Source organism: Lepidothrix coronata, unplaced genomic scaffold, assembly GCF_001604755.1.
Source record: "Lepidothrix coronata isolate B3197 unplaced genomic scaffold, Lepidothrix_coronata-1.0 Scaffold183, whole genome shotgun sequence".
NCBI classification, from domain to species: Eukaryota; Metazoa; Chordata; class Aves; order Passeriformes; family Pipridae; genus Lepidothrix; species Lepidothrix coronata.
The window spans coordinates 1,252,912-1,274,862 of NW_016690363.1; the positions used below are offsets into that span (position 1 = coordinate 1,252,912).

The window sequence follows — 21,951 nt, forward strand, 5'->3', positions numbered from 1 at the left end:
TGCCTGAAATTCACGGGTTAAGAATGAGGTTGTTGCATTTAAATCTGAAATAGCTGGCTGTCCAAAGCCTACAAGCGATAAGGGAGCCGCATGACTATTTTCTCTCAGACTACAGAGATAGTAAAGGAAAAAGATTATAGCAAGAACCTCACACCACAAAGGAAATACATATTTATTTACTAGTATTAGAATATTTTTGTCTTGCTGTCTACTATAATTCAGAAAAATGACTAGCTTTCCAACTGTTCGGCCAATACCCATCACGAGGCTTCTACATTGTAACTGTATTCAGCGCTCTGTATTTATTTCCTGCTTTTATGTTTTTCTTGGCATTTTGCCCTCCCAGAAACAATTAACCGGAGCTATAATTGGGACAGAGAAGGCAATCCAAGGCTAAAACTTAGGCTTAGCTTACCAGTGAGCCAAGATAATAAAGCATCTTAATAGAACTGCTGTGCAAACTGTTGTGTGCATATGCACTTTTGGACTTCAGATGCAAAAGATAAAGACAATTGTATCCAGTAAGCTGGGCTGCTGCTACGTCAGCTTGCAGAAAAGATCTCTCACTAGTAAGTGTTATGCATGCAATGTCCTTGCATTTAGCAAGAACAAGGGCATCCACACACACCAGACCCCAGAGAACCTGGGGATACTGATGGTGAGTTCCTGTGGCATTAGGCAACACAAAAGCATAAAAGTACTGCTCCCCTAAGCCTATAGTATCTACTACCTGTGAACATGTGCAGATTTCTGCACATTTTCTGCATAAGTAAGGCAAAATAAAAAGAAAATGCACAGAATTCTGCTGCAGGCAAAGCACAGGTTATTAATGGAGGCCAAACCCCACGTCTGGTGTAAGCCCCCATAGATCCTACAGCTGCACTACTCTTCCTTTCTCATTCAGAGAAGACTAGTTTACTCCAGGGCCTCATGATATATTGCTCACACTCTGCAATTCTCTTATCTTTCCCCCTTGCCTCCCCTCCCCCCTCCAAAAAGAAGGCATTCAAGGCCAACTCTTATTTTCACAGCAACAAAGACTATGAAAGCAGAAACTCTTCTCTAGACAGGAACACAAGAAGGAAAAAGCTGCAAGAAACTCGAGTTCTTAGAAAACCCCTTCAGGTTTGTTTTATTTGCGGGCAGGGGAAGGACCGCCGAGAGGAGAGTTTTCCCTTTGACAGCACCACTCCAGATAGGCCCTGCACCCTGACAGACACTCAAACAGAGGATTTAAAAAGAATAAAAGGCTGCCTGGATAAACCTCATTCCTCCACTCTGTCAGCTGTCAAAGAACAGCCTCACTGACAGTTCAACGACTTAATACTCCAGCAGCTCTTAACTTCCATTAAAGAGGAGGAGTCCGTGAATTCTGGATGCAGACGAAAACCTCGATTGCCGAAAATTTATTCTACTTTCCCTTTCCCTAGCAACCAAACATCTGCTGAAGAGCAGATTTTATTCTCTCCTGTTCCCAAATAATGCCAAACTGGAACGGAAAGAGTAAGGAACAGTCCTAGAGGTACAGGCACTACGAGAGAATACACGAGCACGCAGTGCACCTGTACACGCATGAACACGCGTGCAAGTGGGGGAAGGAGGGAACACTCACTAGTTGAATGTGCAATTTGAATGGCTGAATGAGGACAGGAAATGAAGACATTCATCACTTGTGCACTTTAGCACACATTACAAGTGTACTTGGAAACAGCCACGGCTCAGCTGCTCTGCACAATGGTAAAACGCAACATTTAAAGTCATTGTCGCTGGGATTTAACCTTATGGCACAGCTATTTATTGCTGAAAAACAGGCTCTCTATATGCTGGCCTCATTCAGTACTTTTATGTTGGAGGAGCTCTTCCTTTGTAACTGGACAGTGCCACCAGTTTCTCATGACAAGAGGATCTGAAAGGGTACATTGAGGGTTTGGGCATGGATACTTGCATCCAGTCAAAGCTGGGAACAGACACCAAGTTCTACAGCTCCGCCAATTCTGCCCCCAGCTCTCATTTAGGTGAGAAATATATCTATTTTACGTGAGAGAGACACTCTACATACAGACTATAGACGCAAACAAGAGAGAAACTTGTGCAGGAGAGATTCCTCAAGGTCCTCTCCCTTTTCTGATGGGACCGAGGACTGAGTGGCAACATTACCCATGAAGTCTGCAAGCAGAATCACTCACCTAATGCTGTCACCACCACACTGACTGGTGCAGACGTCCTCTCCACCACCTTGTGCCAGCTCCCATTGTGCAGGGGTACCCAGATAGCTGCTTCACAGAAGTAGTAGCCGGAGTCTTCCACGTCCACATCCCGTACCAACAGGCGATAGGAGTTCCTGTCTACGTGGCTCAGGCTGATCAGAGTTGAATCACTGACAACAGAATCACGGTCCATGCTCAGCAAAAGCTGAGCATCCGCCAAGGTATCATCAGGTGATGCAGAAAAATACCACATCACCTCTGCCTGGAAAATACCACTCCTGTCTGTTGTGATGTTGCACGTAAGATCCAGGGAGTCTCTTTCAGTCACAGACACATTGCTTGTTGAGATGACCACATCTAGAGCTTAGAAATAGAGACACAAAAATTCAAACAGAAAATACTTTTTTATTCGTTATTTGTAATAAAAGGAATCCGCTGTAAGTTATTCAGGACTTCACATTCTATAACAGGAGCTTCTGAAGCAGCTCAGCAGCCCTACCTTCAAATGCCTGTTGGACATCGAACCGAGTGATCTATTACAAGGGAGTACACATTATCAGTCAAGCAAGGGGTGTGTGATGAGGGCAGGGAAGAGAAAGGGAGGGAGAACAGCATTTCTGCAGCTCAACAGCAAATGGTCAATGAAGGTTTTGTCCCAGTCACAGACCACATGTCACCTTCACACAGCAGGAAAAGGTGTACAGGATTTTCCATTCCCACAGGAGGGTCAAAGTGTTTGGGAACTATCTCTCAGAAGAGAAAGCATCCACAGAAATCACTAGGACTACATTAGAATTCAACTTGGTTTCTGATGACATGTTTTTGAGCTCCTCTAACAGAACAGATTTAGATGAGAAGCAGCGATGGCCACATGCTGGAGTCCTGACTGACCTCAGGTGTGTTGCAGAAAAATGAAATGGAAGCAAACAGAAGGCAGCAGTAACTCCCTATACTCCTGACACCTTCACTTACTGCTCTGAGAATGCACACTGGGGACTTTATAGCAACACCAACAGCCACTGAAAACACATTTAACAATCTCCTCCACTGGCTAGTGAATATTTTTAATATACATAGCACATATGGTCACAGTCAGCATGCAAACAGGACCTTCTGCATTCTTTAGCTTTCCAGGTTGGCCACAGTTTTGTTAAAAGAAAACCACAGAATCACAGTGTCAAGGCCAGATGTAGCAAAGCTGTCCTTAGTTACTGGCCAGAGGTGAACCAGCAGCACTGTGTGTGTTCATTTGTAACACTCAGTGCAAATCATTCACCAAGTTACCTGCCTACCACATGTCTTCACTTGCTCATTCCCTCATTCCACACTGCCTAAAGATTAGATCTGTGTCTCAGTGCGGCACCGTTCCCACACTGTGTAACTCGGCTGCCCTTAGAAGTCTCCGCTGAGGCCAGTGGACAGGGCTGCTACAGCACTGAGCAGTGGCTCTTCTCAGCAGACCTACAACCAAGACCATGAATAAGAACACTGACACCTGCTTTATACAGCCAGCTATGTCTCTGCTGCAGTTTAGTGACCTCTGTGTAAAGCCATGTTCTCCTACATAATAGTTACCCATCTGTAAAAACTTCCTAGGATTACCACCCGGAATGAGAGACAACGTGTAAAGGCTAGAGCCAAACTGAGCAGTCAGAACTGTATTGCCAGTAAAACCAAGCAATGCTCATCTCACCCCTCACCACCTGATAACACAGAGCAGTCAAACTGAACAGAGGGTAGCAAGCCCCACCTGAGTGGTAAAACAAAGTCCAGATGAATATCTCACTGGGACTTGCCTCACTGTCTTATCATGGGATTGGAATCAGTGGGAAAGCCTAGCTAATTTAACAGACTAATAACCAGAATACAAAATAAGATTCATCTGCAAGGTTAAGAGCAGTGTTTCTCCGAGGAACGTTTCTTCTTCATGAAATAGTGATGGGCATTCAGAATCTGGCAGAATATGTACACAGAGGGACTTGGAGAGAGTTTACCCATAGGTATATAACCATTTACAACTCAAGTTCATTTTAGCATGCAAGTGCAGAGATTTCGGATGTCAGCACAAGATTCTCTCCAAGTCCTATTACAGGATGTCTATACAACTTTTTGCTGGAGAATAACCTATCCCATTTAGCACGCCTTTGAAAAAGACTTCATACCCCTAACAAAGTGCCAATGTTGCCAATGACTGAGCTAAAAGTGAAAGCAAAAAAACTCTTAAAAACAAACAAAACTTCCCACAAACAAACAAAACCACACACCCAAACCACATCAAAAAAACTATAATACTACTGGTCCTGGCCACCCCTCACCCTCTTTTCAGCCACTGATTAAACCCCACCTGCTTAAACCAAACTCTCCAAGTGTGACAAAACATAGAATTACACCTCTTAATTAGGCAAATCCTGCCTCAGCAGAGAGCACCTGCAAGCTTTACTGTGCGACAGACACCCTGAAAAAGAGGGGGCAGATTGACCCCGTCACATTTCACAGGCTAAGTACCACCAGGATACTAAAACTACATCCAAATGAACTAGTCAAAAAAACCCCAGGGTTTTGGGTTCTCCTTACAGTGATTAAAGGATTACAAAAATTAAAAGATACCCTTACTGTCTGAATACCTCTAAAACACCATGATAATCTCATATTTCTGAGGGAACATCATTGCCTGTTTTTCCACCCATTGAGTGATAAGATGCATCACACCCCCACTCTCCCTCCTCAAACTAGCAGTGATAATGCTAATGCAATTAAGTGCTTAGTGCATCTAGTCCTGAAATCTATATGGGCAGGGATATCTGGATATCCTCAGCACAGCACTGTATGTATTTTTGTCTCCGTAGTCAAGCATGCCATGATGTGTTTAACAGAACCATTACTGTCCTAGACCCCTGCCAACACAGTAGAGCAATCAGACCAGTGATCCAGTGTCAGTGATAAAAATCATTGAATAATTTGTCCTGTTAAATTATCACTGCCTTCTTCCTTTTTCTTGATATGCCATTTTAATAAACAACATACAGAAGAGCTTCACACCTATCACTGAATCACAAGCCACATTCACAGGGGAAGTGCAGTTGCTTAGTGCTAGGGGGCAACCCTATATTAAGAAGAGAGCAAAGGTTTGGTGTGCTCAGTGATTAAAGACAACGCTTATTTAAGAAATATTAAAACCAAGAGCCATCTAAAGCGAACTAAGGATGAAATAAAATTTTGGCCTAGGCATCTAAGAGGTTCCAGGCAATCCTTACATGCCATCAGTCCCCTCTTGCCCCCCAAAATAAAAGCTAGAAAAACCACGCCAAACATTTTCTGTTGACTCAGACAGCCCTCTGGGTTCTCCTGGAATGTATCCTCACTTCCTCCAGCTCAGCCAGCTTCTGCTCCCGAAGCATCACGGCGCAGAGGCAGCGCCGCAGTGACCCGGCCCATCAGTGACACTCACCCGTCCGCTGGATGGACACGCTCGCTATCTCCACGTTCTTCTCCTGGATCCTCTGCCACGAGCCATCGGCCCCTCTCACCCACTCGCTCACAAGACACCTGTAGGCCCCCCCGTCCGCCGAGGACGCCTGGGACACGGACAGGCGGTACGTGTCGTTGGCTCCCGTGTCCAGGCGGATATCTCCATTGCGGTACCGCTCCTCGTAGCCGGGACCCGGCTGGAACTTGCCCTCGTGAGTCAAAGACAGGATGTCCCGCCAGGCTGATCCACTTTTGATCTGCCAGGTCACGTGCAGGTGAGTGTGCTCCGGAGAGGTGGTAACTGCCGAGCAGCGCAGCCTGAAGGAGTCCCCCTCAGACAGGCGGAGCGGCATCGAGGAACGTCCTTTTGAGCCGCTCACGGACAAGCCGTCAGAAATCACTGTTTAAAAAGAAGAATAAAAGACCAAAAAACACAAGTATCATAACAAAGAAGCAAGAAGAGAACACCCACACTGACCTGTTAAGACATGAGGTAGTAAAACTACCACAGAGCAACACCCAGACAATCATTTCTTCTTCCACACACAAATATATTCCGGGAACAAGGAAATTCAGCTGAAAAAAAAACCATTAAAGGAAATTCTCTGCTTTAAACAAGCCAAGAAAAGAATTCATTTATCCTTCTCCTCACTTCAGTTTCTCATCCAAATATCATTCTGTCTATTCCTGTCCAGAATTGTCTTGATTTTCATGGGAGTAAAAGATAAAGACATTGGGGAAAAAAAATAGTCTCCCAATTTATTACTGAAGAGCTCTAAATAAGAGAGCAAGGATAGGATGTGACTGTAGTATCAGCGTTCTAAAGGGCAAAAGGAAGATTACCTTTTTCATACAGAAAGATCCCTAAATGACACTAAAAGTGAGAGAGAAGAAAGATAGCCTGTGGTTTTTTACCTAAAGTTAGCTTCTCTACACAGAGGTTTAAGGACATGAAATACTTGCAGACATCTTCAGAAAACCCACTGCTTAGTGCTTTATTTACATATTTATTAGACAGAAAAAAAAGGAAAGTGATGTTCATAGTAAACACTCTTCACCTCAAATGCCTTTGCTATCATACTTCTCAATTTTCAATTTTGGCTTTAGGAGAATTGAACAAGAACGAGAAGAAAAAAGAATAAAAAAAAAAATCACAGCGATCATAAACAACAGAAATTCAACATTCTTAAGGGTACATCTATAACCAATATCAAAACCAAATTTAAAGCACACCTCACTCTTCAGAAATACCTTTCACTTGGACCTCTGCATCATAATTTCCCTGAACGGTGGCATCAGTGCTGGGCGTGGAGCACTTGTATCTCCCTTGGTCAGCTGGTTGGATGTTTCTAATCACAAGTTCCACAGCATCGTTGCTGCTCCGTCTCAGTTTGATATCCCCGCGGCCCACGCGTTTTTGGTACTCCTCAGAGGTGAAGGTAGAATCCCAGGTACTCACTATCCGCACGAAGTCAGTGTCCCGGGAGAACTCCCAGTCAAAGTTCTGCTCACTGGGTCCATCATAGTCACTAACGCTGCAGGGGATCACCACCTCCGTGCCCACCACTCGAATCAGAGGACCTTTGGGCACTCTCACAACACGCCCTCTGCAGAAAGCTAGGCAGGGGAATGAAAAGAGAACACACAGTTAAAGAAATTACCAGGATAGACTTAAAAAAAAAAAAATCTAATAAGGTTGGGCATCCCACTCCACACAAAGCTAGAACCAGTAAAGGCAATATTTCCCATTAAGATTTAATCTCACTGGAGCAGGAGCTCCTAAACACACCACTTTTAGTGTGGGCAATCTTGGTTTCATTGCTTATATAATGCCACACTAGGCAACAAAACACTCATGGAGAAAAAAATTGTAAAGAATAAAAAAAAAGGAGATAACTATCATAGATCCAGTGGGCAGCAGTATCTCTGCTACAAGCCAAGTGCTACCCAAGATGCTTAAACAACACTAAGTGATCTTCATTACTGCAATGAGGGCATAATCTAATCAGGAATTTTCATAAGACTTCTGCTGATAGCATTTGGAGGGTTTGAAACAGGAAACGCACTCTCCCCTAGTCTGAGGGCCATGAGAACTCTAAGTTTATGTTTTCCAAAAATGAGCATAGTCACTGCTGCCCTGAAGGGTCATGGCTTCTCTAACACAGGTGAGATTCTTTGCCTTCCAAACTGATTTAAAAGAAAGAACTGATTATAACAGACATGGTTTGGTTGAGCGGATTTCTGCAACCACACCTACTTCTAGCACACTTTTCTTCTTTGGTGAAAGCCCAGAACATGGGAGCATAAGCACATCAGGCTCCCTCCAAAGCAGAGGAACACACGGTGCTCAGACCATGTTTTCTGGGATTGTCTGGTTTGATTCATAATTCCAGTCAGAGAAATCTCTTCAGAGATAGGTACTACCTAAACCTACCTAAATTCAGTCTCCAAACATGAACAGCCTAGTGCATCCCACCAGCTCCATATCCACGGCAAAATATTTTAGTGGCCAGGTAGAACAGAAGGCAGAACACTGAAGGATAGTTCTTGATAAAACCAAGCAGATGCCTAGCAATATCAAAAGCAGTTAGACCAAAGGTTGATCTGGGATAGGCAAAGCCAAATTTAAACAAACAACCCCCCAGCAGAAAGTACAGCAACCCACAACAGCTCCAATTCACCAGTTACATTGGGAAAGCCGTGAACACCAATATACTTGCTGAGCTTTCCCCCTCTATCACTCTGCACATCTTCTTGCTCTAGATTAAGGCCCCACTCGCTGGCTTAGAACCATCATACCAATAGGTATCCCAGTGTGGGCAAAAGAGTCTTGTGGACAGAAACTACCCACTGGAGAACCTGTTATAAAGTGCAGCATGTCCCTCCAGAGCAGTGTGGAGGAGGATGTGTTAAAGAATAAGATTTCTGTGGCCATTTAAAAACTACACAAGCAGCTGTACACACTGAGCACAACTACAAGAGAAAAAGGGTATTTTTATCCCCAGTTACAGTTCAGCAAACAGTTCAACCAAGAACTGACACTGCCTTTACCTCCCCAGTTCGTAACTCCTACCACGCTCTTTACTTTGCAGGCTGTTCACGTGTCCAGGCTCAGCCATAATAGTCCAATTTCCTCACTGCCATGACCTTCTGTATTTAACATCAGTACTTCATTAAACTTATTTGTAATGCAGACTGGGGTTAATCTCTTACCCCTTATATCCCTCCCAGAAGACTGTTATTATGTACCTGATTAAGTGATTGACTAGCCCTAATAACGACTGGACTTCTCTGCACCATTCACATGAGCACTGGAGAGAAAAACCTCCATTGCCAACGTACTGTTCCACAGCCAGATGTCTTTAAGGACATCTCTCCTAACCCAAGCACCACACAGCAAAATCATCAATACAGGAAAGCAATCAACAAAAAATAAAGCAAGCAACAGCGCTCTGATATGTATTTCCTCACAAAGTCTTAAGTTGCATTCAATCCTCCAACTTATCCTCTTACAGAACATGGTAACAGCAGCAGGTGAGCTTTAAAGCACTGCCTGACAGCCAAACCAGCTTCCAGCAGACCACTGTGGGAAGTCAGCTCAGGATCCTGACTGAGGGCGCTCCTCAAACACTGACATCTCTCTAGAAAATACTCTCCCATGACATTAAAACAAGCAGACAACACTGTTCTTCGTGTGTCCTCAGCTGCAGACCCACATACCGTGCACTGCACTAATCCAATCTAGAGGTGACAAAGGCATGACTAATGTGGCAAGGGCTGCACATTTGTGTTTGAGATTAGCACCGACAGCCCAGTTTCTCCTCTTCCAAGGTCACTAAAGACCCTTTGACACTAAATAAAGGTAGGGGATGATTAGCACCTTCCCAAGAAAAGGCAAGCCAAAGGGAAAGAGGAGCACACAGGGACTCCTCCCAGGATCTATTCGGAGTCCGTGCCCTACTGCTGTAAAGCAATGACTAACCCCCTCTTCACAGCACAGTCCCACAAGCAACTCCTGTTTAACCCGAGGCTGAAAGGAGGGCAGTGGAACAGGCTGCAGAGGAGAAAAGGGACAAGGTGTAACAGAATTTTATACTTTGTAAACAATAAGATTTGTTACTAAGATAAATTAGGATTCTCATAAGGCAGGAGCTGAGGCAACATCTCAACACAAGAGAATGAGCACTTCCTGCCGAGCACCTGCTGTGCCCTGCCCACAGGTAAGGAGGAGCATGAGCGTGCACAGGGCAGATCCTCCAAGTGTGAGCTGCATTTCTAAGTGACCCAGCAGGCTGTGAATTCAAGGTTCTGCCTTTCATCCTGCAGCAAGAACACCTCTAGCTACTAAACAAGGTGTTACGTTCTCTGCTGTGCATTAGGGATTAGTATTTCACGTCCTGTAGCAAAAGGCACAGAGCTACAGACACTGATCTTGGCAAAGGGTGAGCTCCATAATACTCTGGCAGATGAGTGAGGAGCTTTTACAAATATTTTATTCTTACAGAGACCTGTGTTACTTGCATACACTCCCTCATCTTCCCAGAGCAATTGAAGCTCAGCTCTCATGATACGAGAGCTTCAAACCCTGTAAAATTGTTGGAAACATTTATTTTTCATGACACCTACTATATTTCACTGGTAATATAACGTGACATGTTCTTAATGAATTCACTTGAATCCAATTTAACTGTAGAAACAGATGGAGGAGGACAAAACAATGTATACACTAGTGACAGAAAACAACAGAAGTTTGACAATTCAGTATTTTTCAGTATCACCGAGCTCACCAAAGATCCGTATTTAGTAAGAACTCAGTAACTGGCTCTGTATCATAAACTGCAATGCTAGACATCAAACTTGCCTGAGCACAAGATTAATTGCTTAAATACAAAACTTTACTTTTTACAGAGTTACCCAGACCACCAGATGAAATTGCAAGGAACTATATTCCAAAACAAATAGTAATAGAGCACCTGTAAGGAGGCCAGCACACAAACATGAGGCATGGGACTTGTTCCTTGGGCTCATTAGACTGGTGACAGGACTGCTGTGCAGCACTGGTCCTTTTGCAGAGCTGGGCCACAAACACACAAAATGTAAGTCAACCACAAAGCCTTAATGGTTATTTGCCAAGCACTTGATCAGAGGATTGTCCCAGTGAAATGCACAAAATACTCCACCGGGAGCACAGACAAAGTGGGGCTCAAGGTAGGATAATAATAAATTGGGGTCTGCCATATGAATAATACAGAGGCAAGACAGCACAGACATAGCCAAGGCAGTTTTGGGCTAGCATTTGTTCCCTAGCAATGGTCCATACAGTGCTTAAATTAATTTGTCCCATTACTTAGATGCACCATCTCATTGCTGTCATTACATGAAATCCTTTTAAAAAGGAGAACAAGGAAAGCAGATGACTGGATAGGTTGTGAAGTCAGTCTGAGTACATTAAATAGCAACCTGTCATTTTTAGGATAACCAAGAAAACAAGGTACCAAAATAGTGCAGGATCTACAGAACAGGTAATCTGTTTAAACTCTGAACAAGCTACAAAACTCCAGACGGAAAGGGCTGCTAGGGATTTCCTCTTGGATTAGGGACACTGCTATAGATGTGGAAAGCCTTCCAGGAGCTTCATCTTCACACATGTTTTGCACCTACATATCACTTCTGAAAGAACAAGATGAAAAGTAACCTGTGGAGTCGTCCACAAGGCTGAGAAGGAATTACTGTTGCAAAGAACATACTTGTGCTTCAGCACTCTCTTTCACAAGGTGCTTCCTCCAGCCTGCACCAGACAGCTCTATCTAATAAGAAAACATGTTCTCTTAGGAGCCCAGAGAAGGAGGTCGACTCCACATCCGCCAGCCAAAGGAAAATGCAATGTGACATGCAGTAGGAAGCCAATTAAAGCCAAAAAAGTAAGAGCTAACGAATGAGTAAATTGGCTCAGACTAAGCACTCGAGCCTCTGCATCAGAAAGACTTAGAACACACAGTCCAGCTCCTCAACCAAGGCAGTCACAGGAGACACAGCGACAACTTTGCTGACGCCTTTCATCTCAAAAGAGCTTTCCGAACAAAAGTTTGTTTCATTTGCCAGCTAAACATTACCATGTCTGGGAAGGAAATACAGCAGCCCTTTCAGATTCACAACAGCTTATGACAGGAAAAAAAAGTACTGCAGCCAGCTGTGCAAATGGTGGTAAGGATCTTCCCTCCCTGAACTCCTCCATTTATTTCCAATCTAGGCATGACCTTGCTGCAGCACTGTGTAAGTGAGGGGGCTGAGCAGGGACAAGCCTTCCTGGAGTACGAGCCACACTGGAGTTATGAGCAATGGATCCCCCACCATGATAGCTGTGGCCTCTGTCTCCTCTTTCCAGCAAAATCCCAAACCTCCCACATCTGTACTGCACTGCTTAACTACGGTGTGTGTGATGCATGAAAGCCATTTTACAGACTGAAAGAAAAAAAGATTTTATTTTTGCATATTTTTTTTTTGTTCCACCAAAGTCACATCCACACAAATCCTCTCCCTCCGTTTTTTTTAAAAAGAAACGATCAGGCTCCTGCTGAGAAGCATTCAGGGACTTTCCCTAGTGAGCAGGCAGGTGAAGGCACAGGCAGCACACCACGTATTCACAGGCTCTTCTCTTGGGAAGGAGAGCCAAAGCATATCAGCACGGGAGATTATAATCCCTATCTCCAACCAGCCCCTTTTCCCCTTGCCTCTTCTCTTTCAGTTATCATCAGGCAGCTACACATCAAGAATGTCATCTGTGACTATCTGGGAGAGAAAGAACAAGTTATAACAAACATGCCTATAATGTTTGAAAACCTTCCAATACTGTTAAGGCAATTTTTGTTTTAATATCTATAATATTATTTTCCTAGAAGTAACACATTTACACAAACAACAAGTTGCTTTGGGATTTCCTCCACTTTTTAAATGCAATCAGGTAAATTTTCTATCCTACACTGTATATGCCTGAGAGGAAAAGTCAGAGAGATTAAGCAAAAAAAGAAATTATTTAAGTACCAGAAATGCAGCTAACTACTGAAATTTCTTTACTGGTCTCAAAAATAAAAGAAAAAAACCCCAAAGCTAAATAAGTGAGATGTCTTACCATTCCTGCTTAACACATGACATCATCATACTCTTCTTTCAGTACAAACACACAGTAGGGGATTGGGAGATATGCTGAATAAAGGGGTAGGCTCTTGCTATTCTTTCCAAATTACAAAATTCAGATCGCTCTAGCCAGCAGAAGCAACCCACACCTTACAATCAGACAGCCTGCACAGGGAAGGGACAAGGGGCTTCTTTAAAAGAGACCAAATTTGATTCTTTATGTCAAAGCTGTAATCACCACAGCAGCTTGGAATCATCTGAGGCACACAGGGCTCCCTCCACACTTTGCAAGCCAACAGCAGTGTTACACCTCCCTGACTGCAACACTCCCTACCTAAAAAAAGACTGACAGATTTTTATGGCTTGAAAGATTTGCAGCATATCATCTGAAGATATCAGGGAAGAGCAAATGAGAGAGTCCGTGAGAGAGACATTTACATTGTTCTTTCCCAGGCGGCTAGGATTCTTTTTTTAGATAATGTAGAGCTCTTATCAAAAGGAATTAGCCTGGGTGTAATTGCTTAAAACCCATTATCTCTATCAGGATGAAGAAACACATACTGCATCTTAAGTGGAGCCTCAGAAATGCTATCAAGCTGCAAGGCTGCTGGATTGCTTTTATCTCCATTCCATCTGAGATACCTCAGAAAAGCCACATCTCCAGCACAGGGTGAAAGAGTAAGTACCTTCCCAGTTGAACTCCATCTATTACCACATGGATTAACATTCACATGAAAGCGTGTGAATGTTAATTTTGCAGCACAGGAACAACCTGCTGTCTTTGCCGTTCGCCCCCCTCACCTAACGCCGCCAATAAACGGGATTTCGAAAGCACCTAAGCAAACCATAAGGTTTTCACTAGGACAAAGTTATCACAGAAGCACAAATGGTTTGGGTTGGAAGGGACCTTTAAAGATCATCTAGTTCCACCATGCCTGCCACGGGCAGGGACATCTCGCACTAGACCAGACTGTTTAAAGTTCCAGCCAACCTGACCTTGGACACTTCAAACGATGGAGCTTTTCTGGGCAACCTGCTCCAGTATCTTACCACCTTCATCATAAAGAATCTCTTCTTAATATCCAATCTAAACCTGCCTTCTTTCAGTCTAAAGCCATTATCCCCTGTCCTATGGTGAAATGTCTCTCTCCAACTTTCCTATAAGCTCCCTTTAAGTACTGAAAGACCACAACATGATCTCCCTGAAGCCTTCTTTGCTCCAGGCTGAACAACCCCAAATCTCTCAGCCTTTCTCCATAGGAAAGGTGTTCCAGCTCTTCCCTGGAGCCACTTTAACAGTCTTCATAGAGGCCCTCGAGGGACATTTTTACTCATCTCCATTTGGACAGTGACCTGTTGACTGCAACTCTTTATATGCAGCCATCCAAGGAACTCCTTATCCATCAGACAGTCCAGCCATCAAACCCTTCTCTCTCCAATTTTGTGACAAGGATGTTCTGTGGGATTGTGTCAGAGGCCTCACAGAAGCTGAGGTAGGTGACCTCAGATACACTTTTCTTATCCACCAGTGCAGTCACTCCATCATAGAAAGCCACAAGATTAGTCAAGGAGTTAAGTTATGCTGTGGTGTCACCTTCAAATTCTCACAGCCTTCTGTATAACTGTTAGTTGTTTGCTGACTTACATGACTAGTTACCCTAAGCTCTACCTGTCATCAGTGGAGAGAAGCTCTCTGAAAAATTTCTCTTCCACTGCTGTTTACAGTTAGAACCTAGGCAGACAACCACCTAAGCTCAGCAGAAAAACTAAGCAGATTTTCCATGCTTCTCCCCCACCCCTTTATAAACAAATAAATGTAACCACTGGCAACAAAAAAAAAAACCCACCCCACTCCACCACTATTACTCTAAATACACAAAACACCAGCACAATTGGCCAAATGAATATCCAGTGAGTCAGACCTGATCTGTTCTGCCCTACAGAGTGTCTGGATGATCTTACTTTGGATAAATACATTGTAATTGGCAAGTTCAGATCTGTAAACAGCAGTAGAAGGTCTTGTAAAAAGACAGAGTCAGTAAGAGAACAATACTTCTCCATATAAAACACACTATATCACTGAAGATATCAGCAGTTGATCTGATCACTGTCCAGAATGACCAGTTTTGGAAAAATATCACTGAACTGTCTCACAGGAATGAAAGGCATCTCCCTCTTCCATGTCTCTCTGCTAAGGGAGCTGCAACAGGCAGCACTGCCTCTCCTGCCATCTCTTGGGAATAAAGCACTGGTCACTTGTTCAGCTTCACTCTTTTGAAGATCAGCTGACTGGCATCTCTTTCACCCAAGCACATAACCCATTTCAATTCTGTGCCAAAACGAGCTACAGGAATTAGCTGTAAGTGCTTCTGTGGATTATTCATGCTACAATACAAGGAGAAGAGACCAGCGAACTGCAGTGGAAGCTTGTAAGGCAGAAACCAGGGTGGATATGCAATTAAAGTTTAAAACACCATCACCAGCTGATGTCAGCATAGATCCCACTGTACACCACTGCTTCCTGGTCACGGGGAGAGTGTGCTACTGGAAGGCAGACCAAGGCATGTGGCAGGTAGAGGGGAAAGAAGCAGCATATAAACCTTTCCCAACTGTGCAAAGCAGACTAGTTTGTTAAACAGAGCAGTCCTTGACAGGCAGAGAACTATGGCACCAAAGAACTGGTCCAAACAGAACAAACATCTAATGGGCCAAGTTAATACTAAAGATCATGTTTTAGATTCCTCTGGATGTCAAACAACTCCATCACATGTAATCTCTTTCCTTTCCCTGCCACTGACTGACAGTTAAAGATAAAAGGCTGTATCTAAGGATATGCTTTTGACAAGTCTCAAAAATGCAGCTGGGAGCAAAAAAGAAAGGAGAAAAAAAAAACAAAACAATGAAATGCAGGAATCAACATGTCACTTCTTCCTGGTTCTCACCTGCCACACATACCTGTCCCTGCTAATGACCCTCATTTACTCTCCTCCACACAGTCTCACAGAACTCCATTTTTACTCACTCTGCCAGAGCAGCCCATTTAGGTTACCTGGTGACATCTGACCCAAAAAATCCAGGGATTCTGGAAGTGGTATTTAGACTGCCATGCAAGACAGGTGATTTTCTGTTGTTCCTCCTCAGAAGTAATTTGTGTTGCAGAGAAGTTCAATATTTCTAAGGAAAACAGCTGACAAAGCAGTAAAGCCCACAAGTCAAGGCTTAAGCGCCAGCACAGTTGGAAACGGGGCTGCAAATATTTCCAGAAATGCTGTATTTAAAATATCTTCACATTTTCTTCAGTGGGGAGTAAGGACACGAGTTAAAAAAACGTAATACAAATTCCAACTCGAGTAATGCATACATTTAGTAATATTTTTAAAGAGTCCCCAAACCGGAATATACAGAATTAAAATCAGTGCTGTTCTGCAACATCATTAACTTGCACTTATCTGCTATCTTAAATCTTTCCCAGAGCAGCTGGAAGTGAGCAGAGCAGTCCAAATCTATTTGTTCTATCCTGCAATTTCCTCTGGGCAGAGACAGACCATTTTCTTTGCTCTATGTGGAAGGCAGCACACCACTAGGATTAAACTGAACTTTCTTTGGATTTAACGGGAGTAAACAATCAGAATAGATAATTTCTAAATCTGCATCTACTTTAAGTAAAAATCATACACTGAGTGAAAATCCAAGATAAAACAAAAAATCCAAATCCCAGAAAGATCATGTTAAAACTATGAAAGCTGCTACTCTTTTTACCAGCATGACTTTAAACAGGACACAGCACCTAGCTGGAAAGCTAGGAAAAAGCATTTTTGTCAGAAGACTTTTTAAAAAGATGCACAAATAGCAATATCCACATGTTTCACAAATCTATAATTTGTACAGTATGATCATGCATTTGAAAAAGGAAATCCTGAAATGCTCCCTCCTCCCCTCTCCCAAAAATAGTTTCCATTATCATCATCCCCTTTTTTTCTAAAAGCAGAAGGTATTGATTTTTATTAGTGTGAAGTAATCATTTGTTTTCCAAGTTATCTTTAATGTTAGGTAATACACACAAAAAATCCTACTCAAAACACTATTAAATGTAAGAGTATTAAATATAAGAAGTGCTGAAACCAATATAAACCATTTTACTTTTCACTGACAATTATACTAAAACCAAAAAGCAAAGCAAGAAAAAAAAAAATCATCAACAGCTGTTTGGAGTTTTTTGTGCAGTGGGTTTTTTGGGGGGTGATTGTTTTGCCTTGTCTTTTGATGTGGCTTTTTTGTTGTTGTTTTATTTTTGTGTTCTTTACCTGCTTAAATTTGGTGGCACTTGTCCACCACAATTTAACCCAATGCTCCACCCATATCAGACAAAGTCCTATCTAAAGGGGATTGGAAGAGGAGATTGGGAAAATCACATGCTTCCATAATCCAGATATTATTACTCTTAACCTCTACTTCCCCAAAAATTATTTCGGGGTTCACTTGCAATCTCAGTATGCAGAGACTCGTTTCCTAACAAGCATCCCACTGGACGAGCAAAGGTATCACAGAAGCTCCAGCAAAAGCTGCAACAGAGAAAAGCCTGATGGCAGAAATCAGCAGCCCTGACACTGAACGACCCAGAGCACACAGACGAGGGTCTCAGACCCTCCAGCTGGGATCCTGAAGGGCAGCTCCACTCTGCCTGCTGGGAGAGACTGCGGAAGGAGGTGGCTGGACAGCAGGGCTGCTGGAACTGCTGAGCAAGGCAGCATATGGCACAGGCCCACCGTGGCTCCACACTTTGACAACTGATTTGCAGCCACGGGAGCCAGTGGAGGGATGGATCTCAGAGTTTATAGAGTAACCCTTTTCGTCTGTAATTTAATTATCTAACAGTCTCATCTTCACCATAAATAATCCCCAAGCAAGCAGCCACATTAAGGATGCCAAGGGTAGATGCACACAGAATGGGTGTTATGGCATGAGGATGAGTGCCTGTGCCCCGTTGGCACATGCAGGCAAGCGCAGCAGCACACCTATTGCCAGGTCTTCAGCTGCAGATCTACTTGGACCAATGAGACCAAACTTCTGCAGGAAAACAGGAACAGTTAGGAACAGATAACAGGCATTCCTGGTTTCAGGCTTAGTGCCCATTTCACTGGATCACACTGTTTTCTTTGCGTAAAGCTGAAAACAAAAAGATATGTACAGCTAGGCAAAGAAGACATAAGTCAATACCAAATAGTTACCTTGCTTGTGCTCTATCAACTGGTGCCCTCAGAGGACTTCATTTGGACAGCTACACAACCACCATATCCATACTGTTGTCTGCAATCTGGAAAACCAGAGGCCAGTGTTTTCCAACCCCTTCTCTCAAAGCCCATAGATCCAATTAGCCCCTAAAAGCCAATTCCAGGTCATGCCGAGCACTGCTGTTTAGTATGCTAATCTCTGTGGAGCCTGCATGTCAGGAGCACAGATATTTTTCTCCTAGACAAGGAATTGTACGCATGCATGCACACAGAGAGCATGATTTAAGAGACATCAGGGCTCTTCCTCCTTTAATACAAGATTTACATAACTAATTCTGTAATTGAGAACAGGACTGCAAGGTATTTACAGTACTTGTTGCTTCTGAGCTTCTATTTGCTGTGGCAGAGACAATGAGAAACTCTCTTGCCCCAGAAAAGGCAGCAATCTCATCTCTGGTATGGAAAAAAAACCATCACCCCTTTCAGGAAGAGACATTTTTCATTACAGTATTGTTTCTCCCAAAGCAAGAGGAGGAAAGAGGTCTGGACAAGAAAAAGATGAGAGGTCAGGGACATAAAACAACATCTAGAAGGCACGCAGGGATTCCAGTCAAGGTCTTTAAGAGGGTCTGTGCAACCCCCGCACAGACTGTTAAATAAAATTACCCCCAGATGGGTCTGCAAAACAGCTGGCTTTGAAAACAAGCATGCCACAGCACTCTTCATTATTTGAAAGAGACAAATAACAACACAGATTTCATTAAGACTCCTGAAAATTGAGAATAAGGTTTTAGATCAGTAGACAGAACTCAAGACAGGCTGTTTATTTACTTCTCCAACATTTAAAAAGAAAGAAAAAAAATATATTCCCCATCACACATAAAATTAAGACTAGCACAACTGTCTACTGGCACAGTCCAAAAGGAGAAAAGGCTGTAGAGGGCAACTGGTGCTGAGTCCCCAAAAATCACACTGTGCATGTCTGGGGGTTTGCAATGGACCAGGTTTGGTGCCATGGGCCATATACCCAAGGCACCTGAAGCACAGTAGATATGCTCCTAGAGTGACACTTCTGGCTCGGTTACATCCACAGGAATACTAACTGCACACATAGATTGCTTCCCAGTAAAAAGCAATGTGCAGAAAACTGGGACAGTGAGGAGATTCACCTCAGAAATTCAATCCTCTCCAAATAAAATGGTAATGAAGGTGCAACCTGTGTGCTCTTAAAGGATGCTTGTGCTCCTAAAGGATGCTTAAATGACTGTTCACATTTGAACTTCAGCGTGGAAATGGAAACTCCTCCCTAAATCACAAGTGTGAGCTAAGCCATGAACACATGTATGGATAGGATATGAAAACCACCCACACTTTGCAGCATCACTTATCCCTGCTCAACAAATTTAACAGCCAAAATTTTCAAAAAAGCATGCAAGAGTCAAAAATTTCCTGGCATTCACTGACTCCAAGAGCTTGAAGGCAAATTATCTGTGTAATTAGCTGTCTGTGCCTCTGAATTTTACCTCTAGAAAGCTGTTCTCACACATGAAAGGAAACAGTATTGTATGTGGCTGCTGTTTAACTTACTGGAAGATTAATTTAACTGGACAAAAGAAGAGACTTTCTGGAACAGGTGGGCGGGTACGTGCATGTGGACAACACACAAGAGACTCAGAAACCAGCAAAGCACTGAGCAAGCACCTGGTACAATTCCGCTCCCAATTACCCCAGTCCTGGAGTAAAACAAACACTTTTCTACTTGTGCCTTCTAGAGCAAGGAAAAAACAGAACAAAACCACTCCTGTGACAAAAGTTTGCTAGTTCAAGAAATTAAGAGATTCAATTATCAAAAAGCCCTGAGCATTAACCTTCTGGGGAACCAAGTCTCCTCTGTAAAGTTTCAGGCTTTCAGCCATCACCTCTGAAAACCCTGCCCTGTATTCAATGCAGGTATTTTATTACCTGCAGCAGTGGAATAGCAAGGCTCATCAATTCAGCACCTGGCCAAACAAGACCAGCGGTCTTTTCATGTTCCCCATCACAAATTGAAAGTGTTTTCTCCCTTTAGATTATATGCCAGCAAGTTTTCACCATTATCTGCTTTGATTAACTCGCGGTGTTTGCAGCAGTATGTGCTCTTACTTCTAGAACCAATTCAGAATAGCCTCCCTGGGACACACAGTAACACGTAGCACTACAGCACGGCACACACATTTAAGCTTTTGGGAGAATTTAATGCAATTAGACATGGGAAAATGCAGATCTAGACATGTAGTAAAAGACTATCACAACATACTACCCCTTGGAGTCTTAGTAGAGTTTAGGTTTCAGCCTTTAACTAGTAGTTTTCAGCTAAGCACGCCTAAATACACCTCTTAAAATGTTTCCTGTTATTCCCATGATACATTTAAGAAATGTATTTTGGAGGCAGATACTTTGTTGCTGTCATTGGCAAGCTCAGCATTTGACAGTCAATACCACAGGTGCTAAAAGAGAAAGGGAAAGTTAGCACACAGTCAGATCGGCTAAGAGGTGCCGATCATAGCCACATTTCAGAAGACAAAACTTCAGAGGTGGCCCAACACAACAGCCACGAGACAGCAAATACTTGGAGGAATTAGCCAAGGTTAAACATGGTTAAGGCCAGTTTGGATGGAGCTTTCAACATCCTGCTCTAGGGGAAGGTGTCCCTGCCTACAGCAGGGGGGTTGGAATTACATGACCTTTAAGGTCCCTTCCAACCCAAACCATCCTGTGATTCTGTGAGGATACCACCTCTAGCTTAAGAAGTTCCCAAGCTACAGATGATCAGGAGATGATACACTAGGATAGCAATAGGCTGCACTCACTCTTCCCTAGGCTCCCGCTCATGGTCACTGTCTGAGGCAAGACACGGGAATGAACGGATCTTTGGTGTCAGCCCTCCCTCACTTCTGCAGCTGCACCCTTTTACTAACTGCTGCTCCTCAGTGGCACCCAGGCTGGGCCCAGCAGTAAGAACAGAGGAAAAAAGGGAATGAAAGAACACAGAATTTTCAAGTAACTCAAAAGTCTGAAGCAAGGGAATCCTTTTGAGCATGAAACAAGAGTGAAAGGCGGGTAGAGAACCAACAAGATATTAAAATAGCAAGAGGAGGAGAATACAATTTTTGAAAGATACCCAGAGGGAAAATGCTTAATTGTTTCTTTTCTGCTCCAGTCTCCTTGTAGAACTATTCTAGGTTACACTATTTAACAAGACAACCTACGTACAGAATAAGTAGCTGTTAATATTTGGGTGAAACTTGAGATATGCTGAAATTATTCAGTAACTAACACTTATAATCAGCTTACACTGAAGCAGACAGCAGACTGCCTGCACCCTAGGCATCCTCACATTTGCTGTGTCAGAAAGAACAGTTGTGTCCCATAATAACACTGTTCAACAGAACAGAAAACTCTACAGTCAAACTTCACCCCAGAGGACAGCACACCAGCCATTCTGTGGATCACACCAGCCATTCTGTGGATCCTGCACTGGGACACGTACATAGCATCATAACTACAGACAACATTTCAAGTTTCAAATGCACATTCCAAAAGCAATAGTGCACTGCAGACTAAGCCTCAGAAGTCTCTACCAACATTAATGCAAACAAATAATTTTAATATCAATGGAAAAGAAATTACGTCTAGTTCAACCACAGCAGCTACCAACATAAAATATAGAGCGCAGAAGTGGAAAGTAGATCACCAATTTAGGAAGTTAAGGGTGCTGAAATTCACCTGAAAAGCTGTGGATGGACTTTGCTACAGACACTAGACTTAGCAGTGCACACTTTTAAACTGTGAGAGAAGAGTCTTAGTAGTAGCTTTTAAGCATCTTTGAGACTTCTAGCAAACAAGTGTCTCCCTGAACTGTCCCCTTCACT

The 21,951-nt window shown here is 43.2% G+C and overlaps 1 protein-coding gene across 4 annotated transcripts in view; it reads right to left on the reverse strand.

The window, feature by feature from the left end:
- Nucleotides 1-21,951, reverse strand: part of PTGFRN (prostaglandin F2 receptor inhibitor) — a 66,736-nt gene that overhangs the window by 31,358 nt on the left and 13,427 nt on the right. For 2 of the 4 annotated variants that reach the window (XM_017830806.1, XM_017830804.1), the window contains exons 2-4: nucleotides 6,927-7,292; nucleotides 5,656-6,075; nucleotides 2,187-2,570 (exon numbers count right to left, since the gene is read on the reverse strand). In XM_017830806.1, the coding sequence (XP_017686295.1) occupies nucleotides 2,187-2,570; nucleotides 5,656-6,075; nucleotides 6,927-7,292 (1,170 nt within the window). Of the gene's footprint in view, nucleotides 1-2,186; nucleotides 2,571-5,655; nucleotides 6,076-6,926; nucleotides 7,293-21,951 lie in introns of those variants that run through there. The other 2 variants (XM_017830805.1, XM_017830807.1) reach the window with 2 other exon arrangements.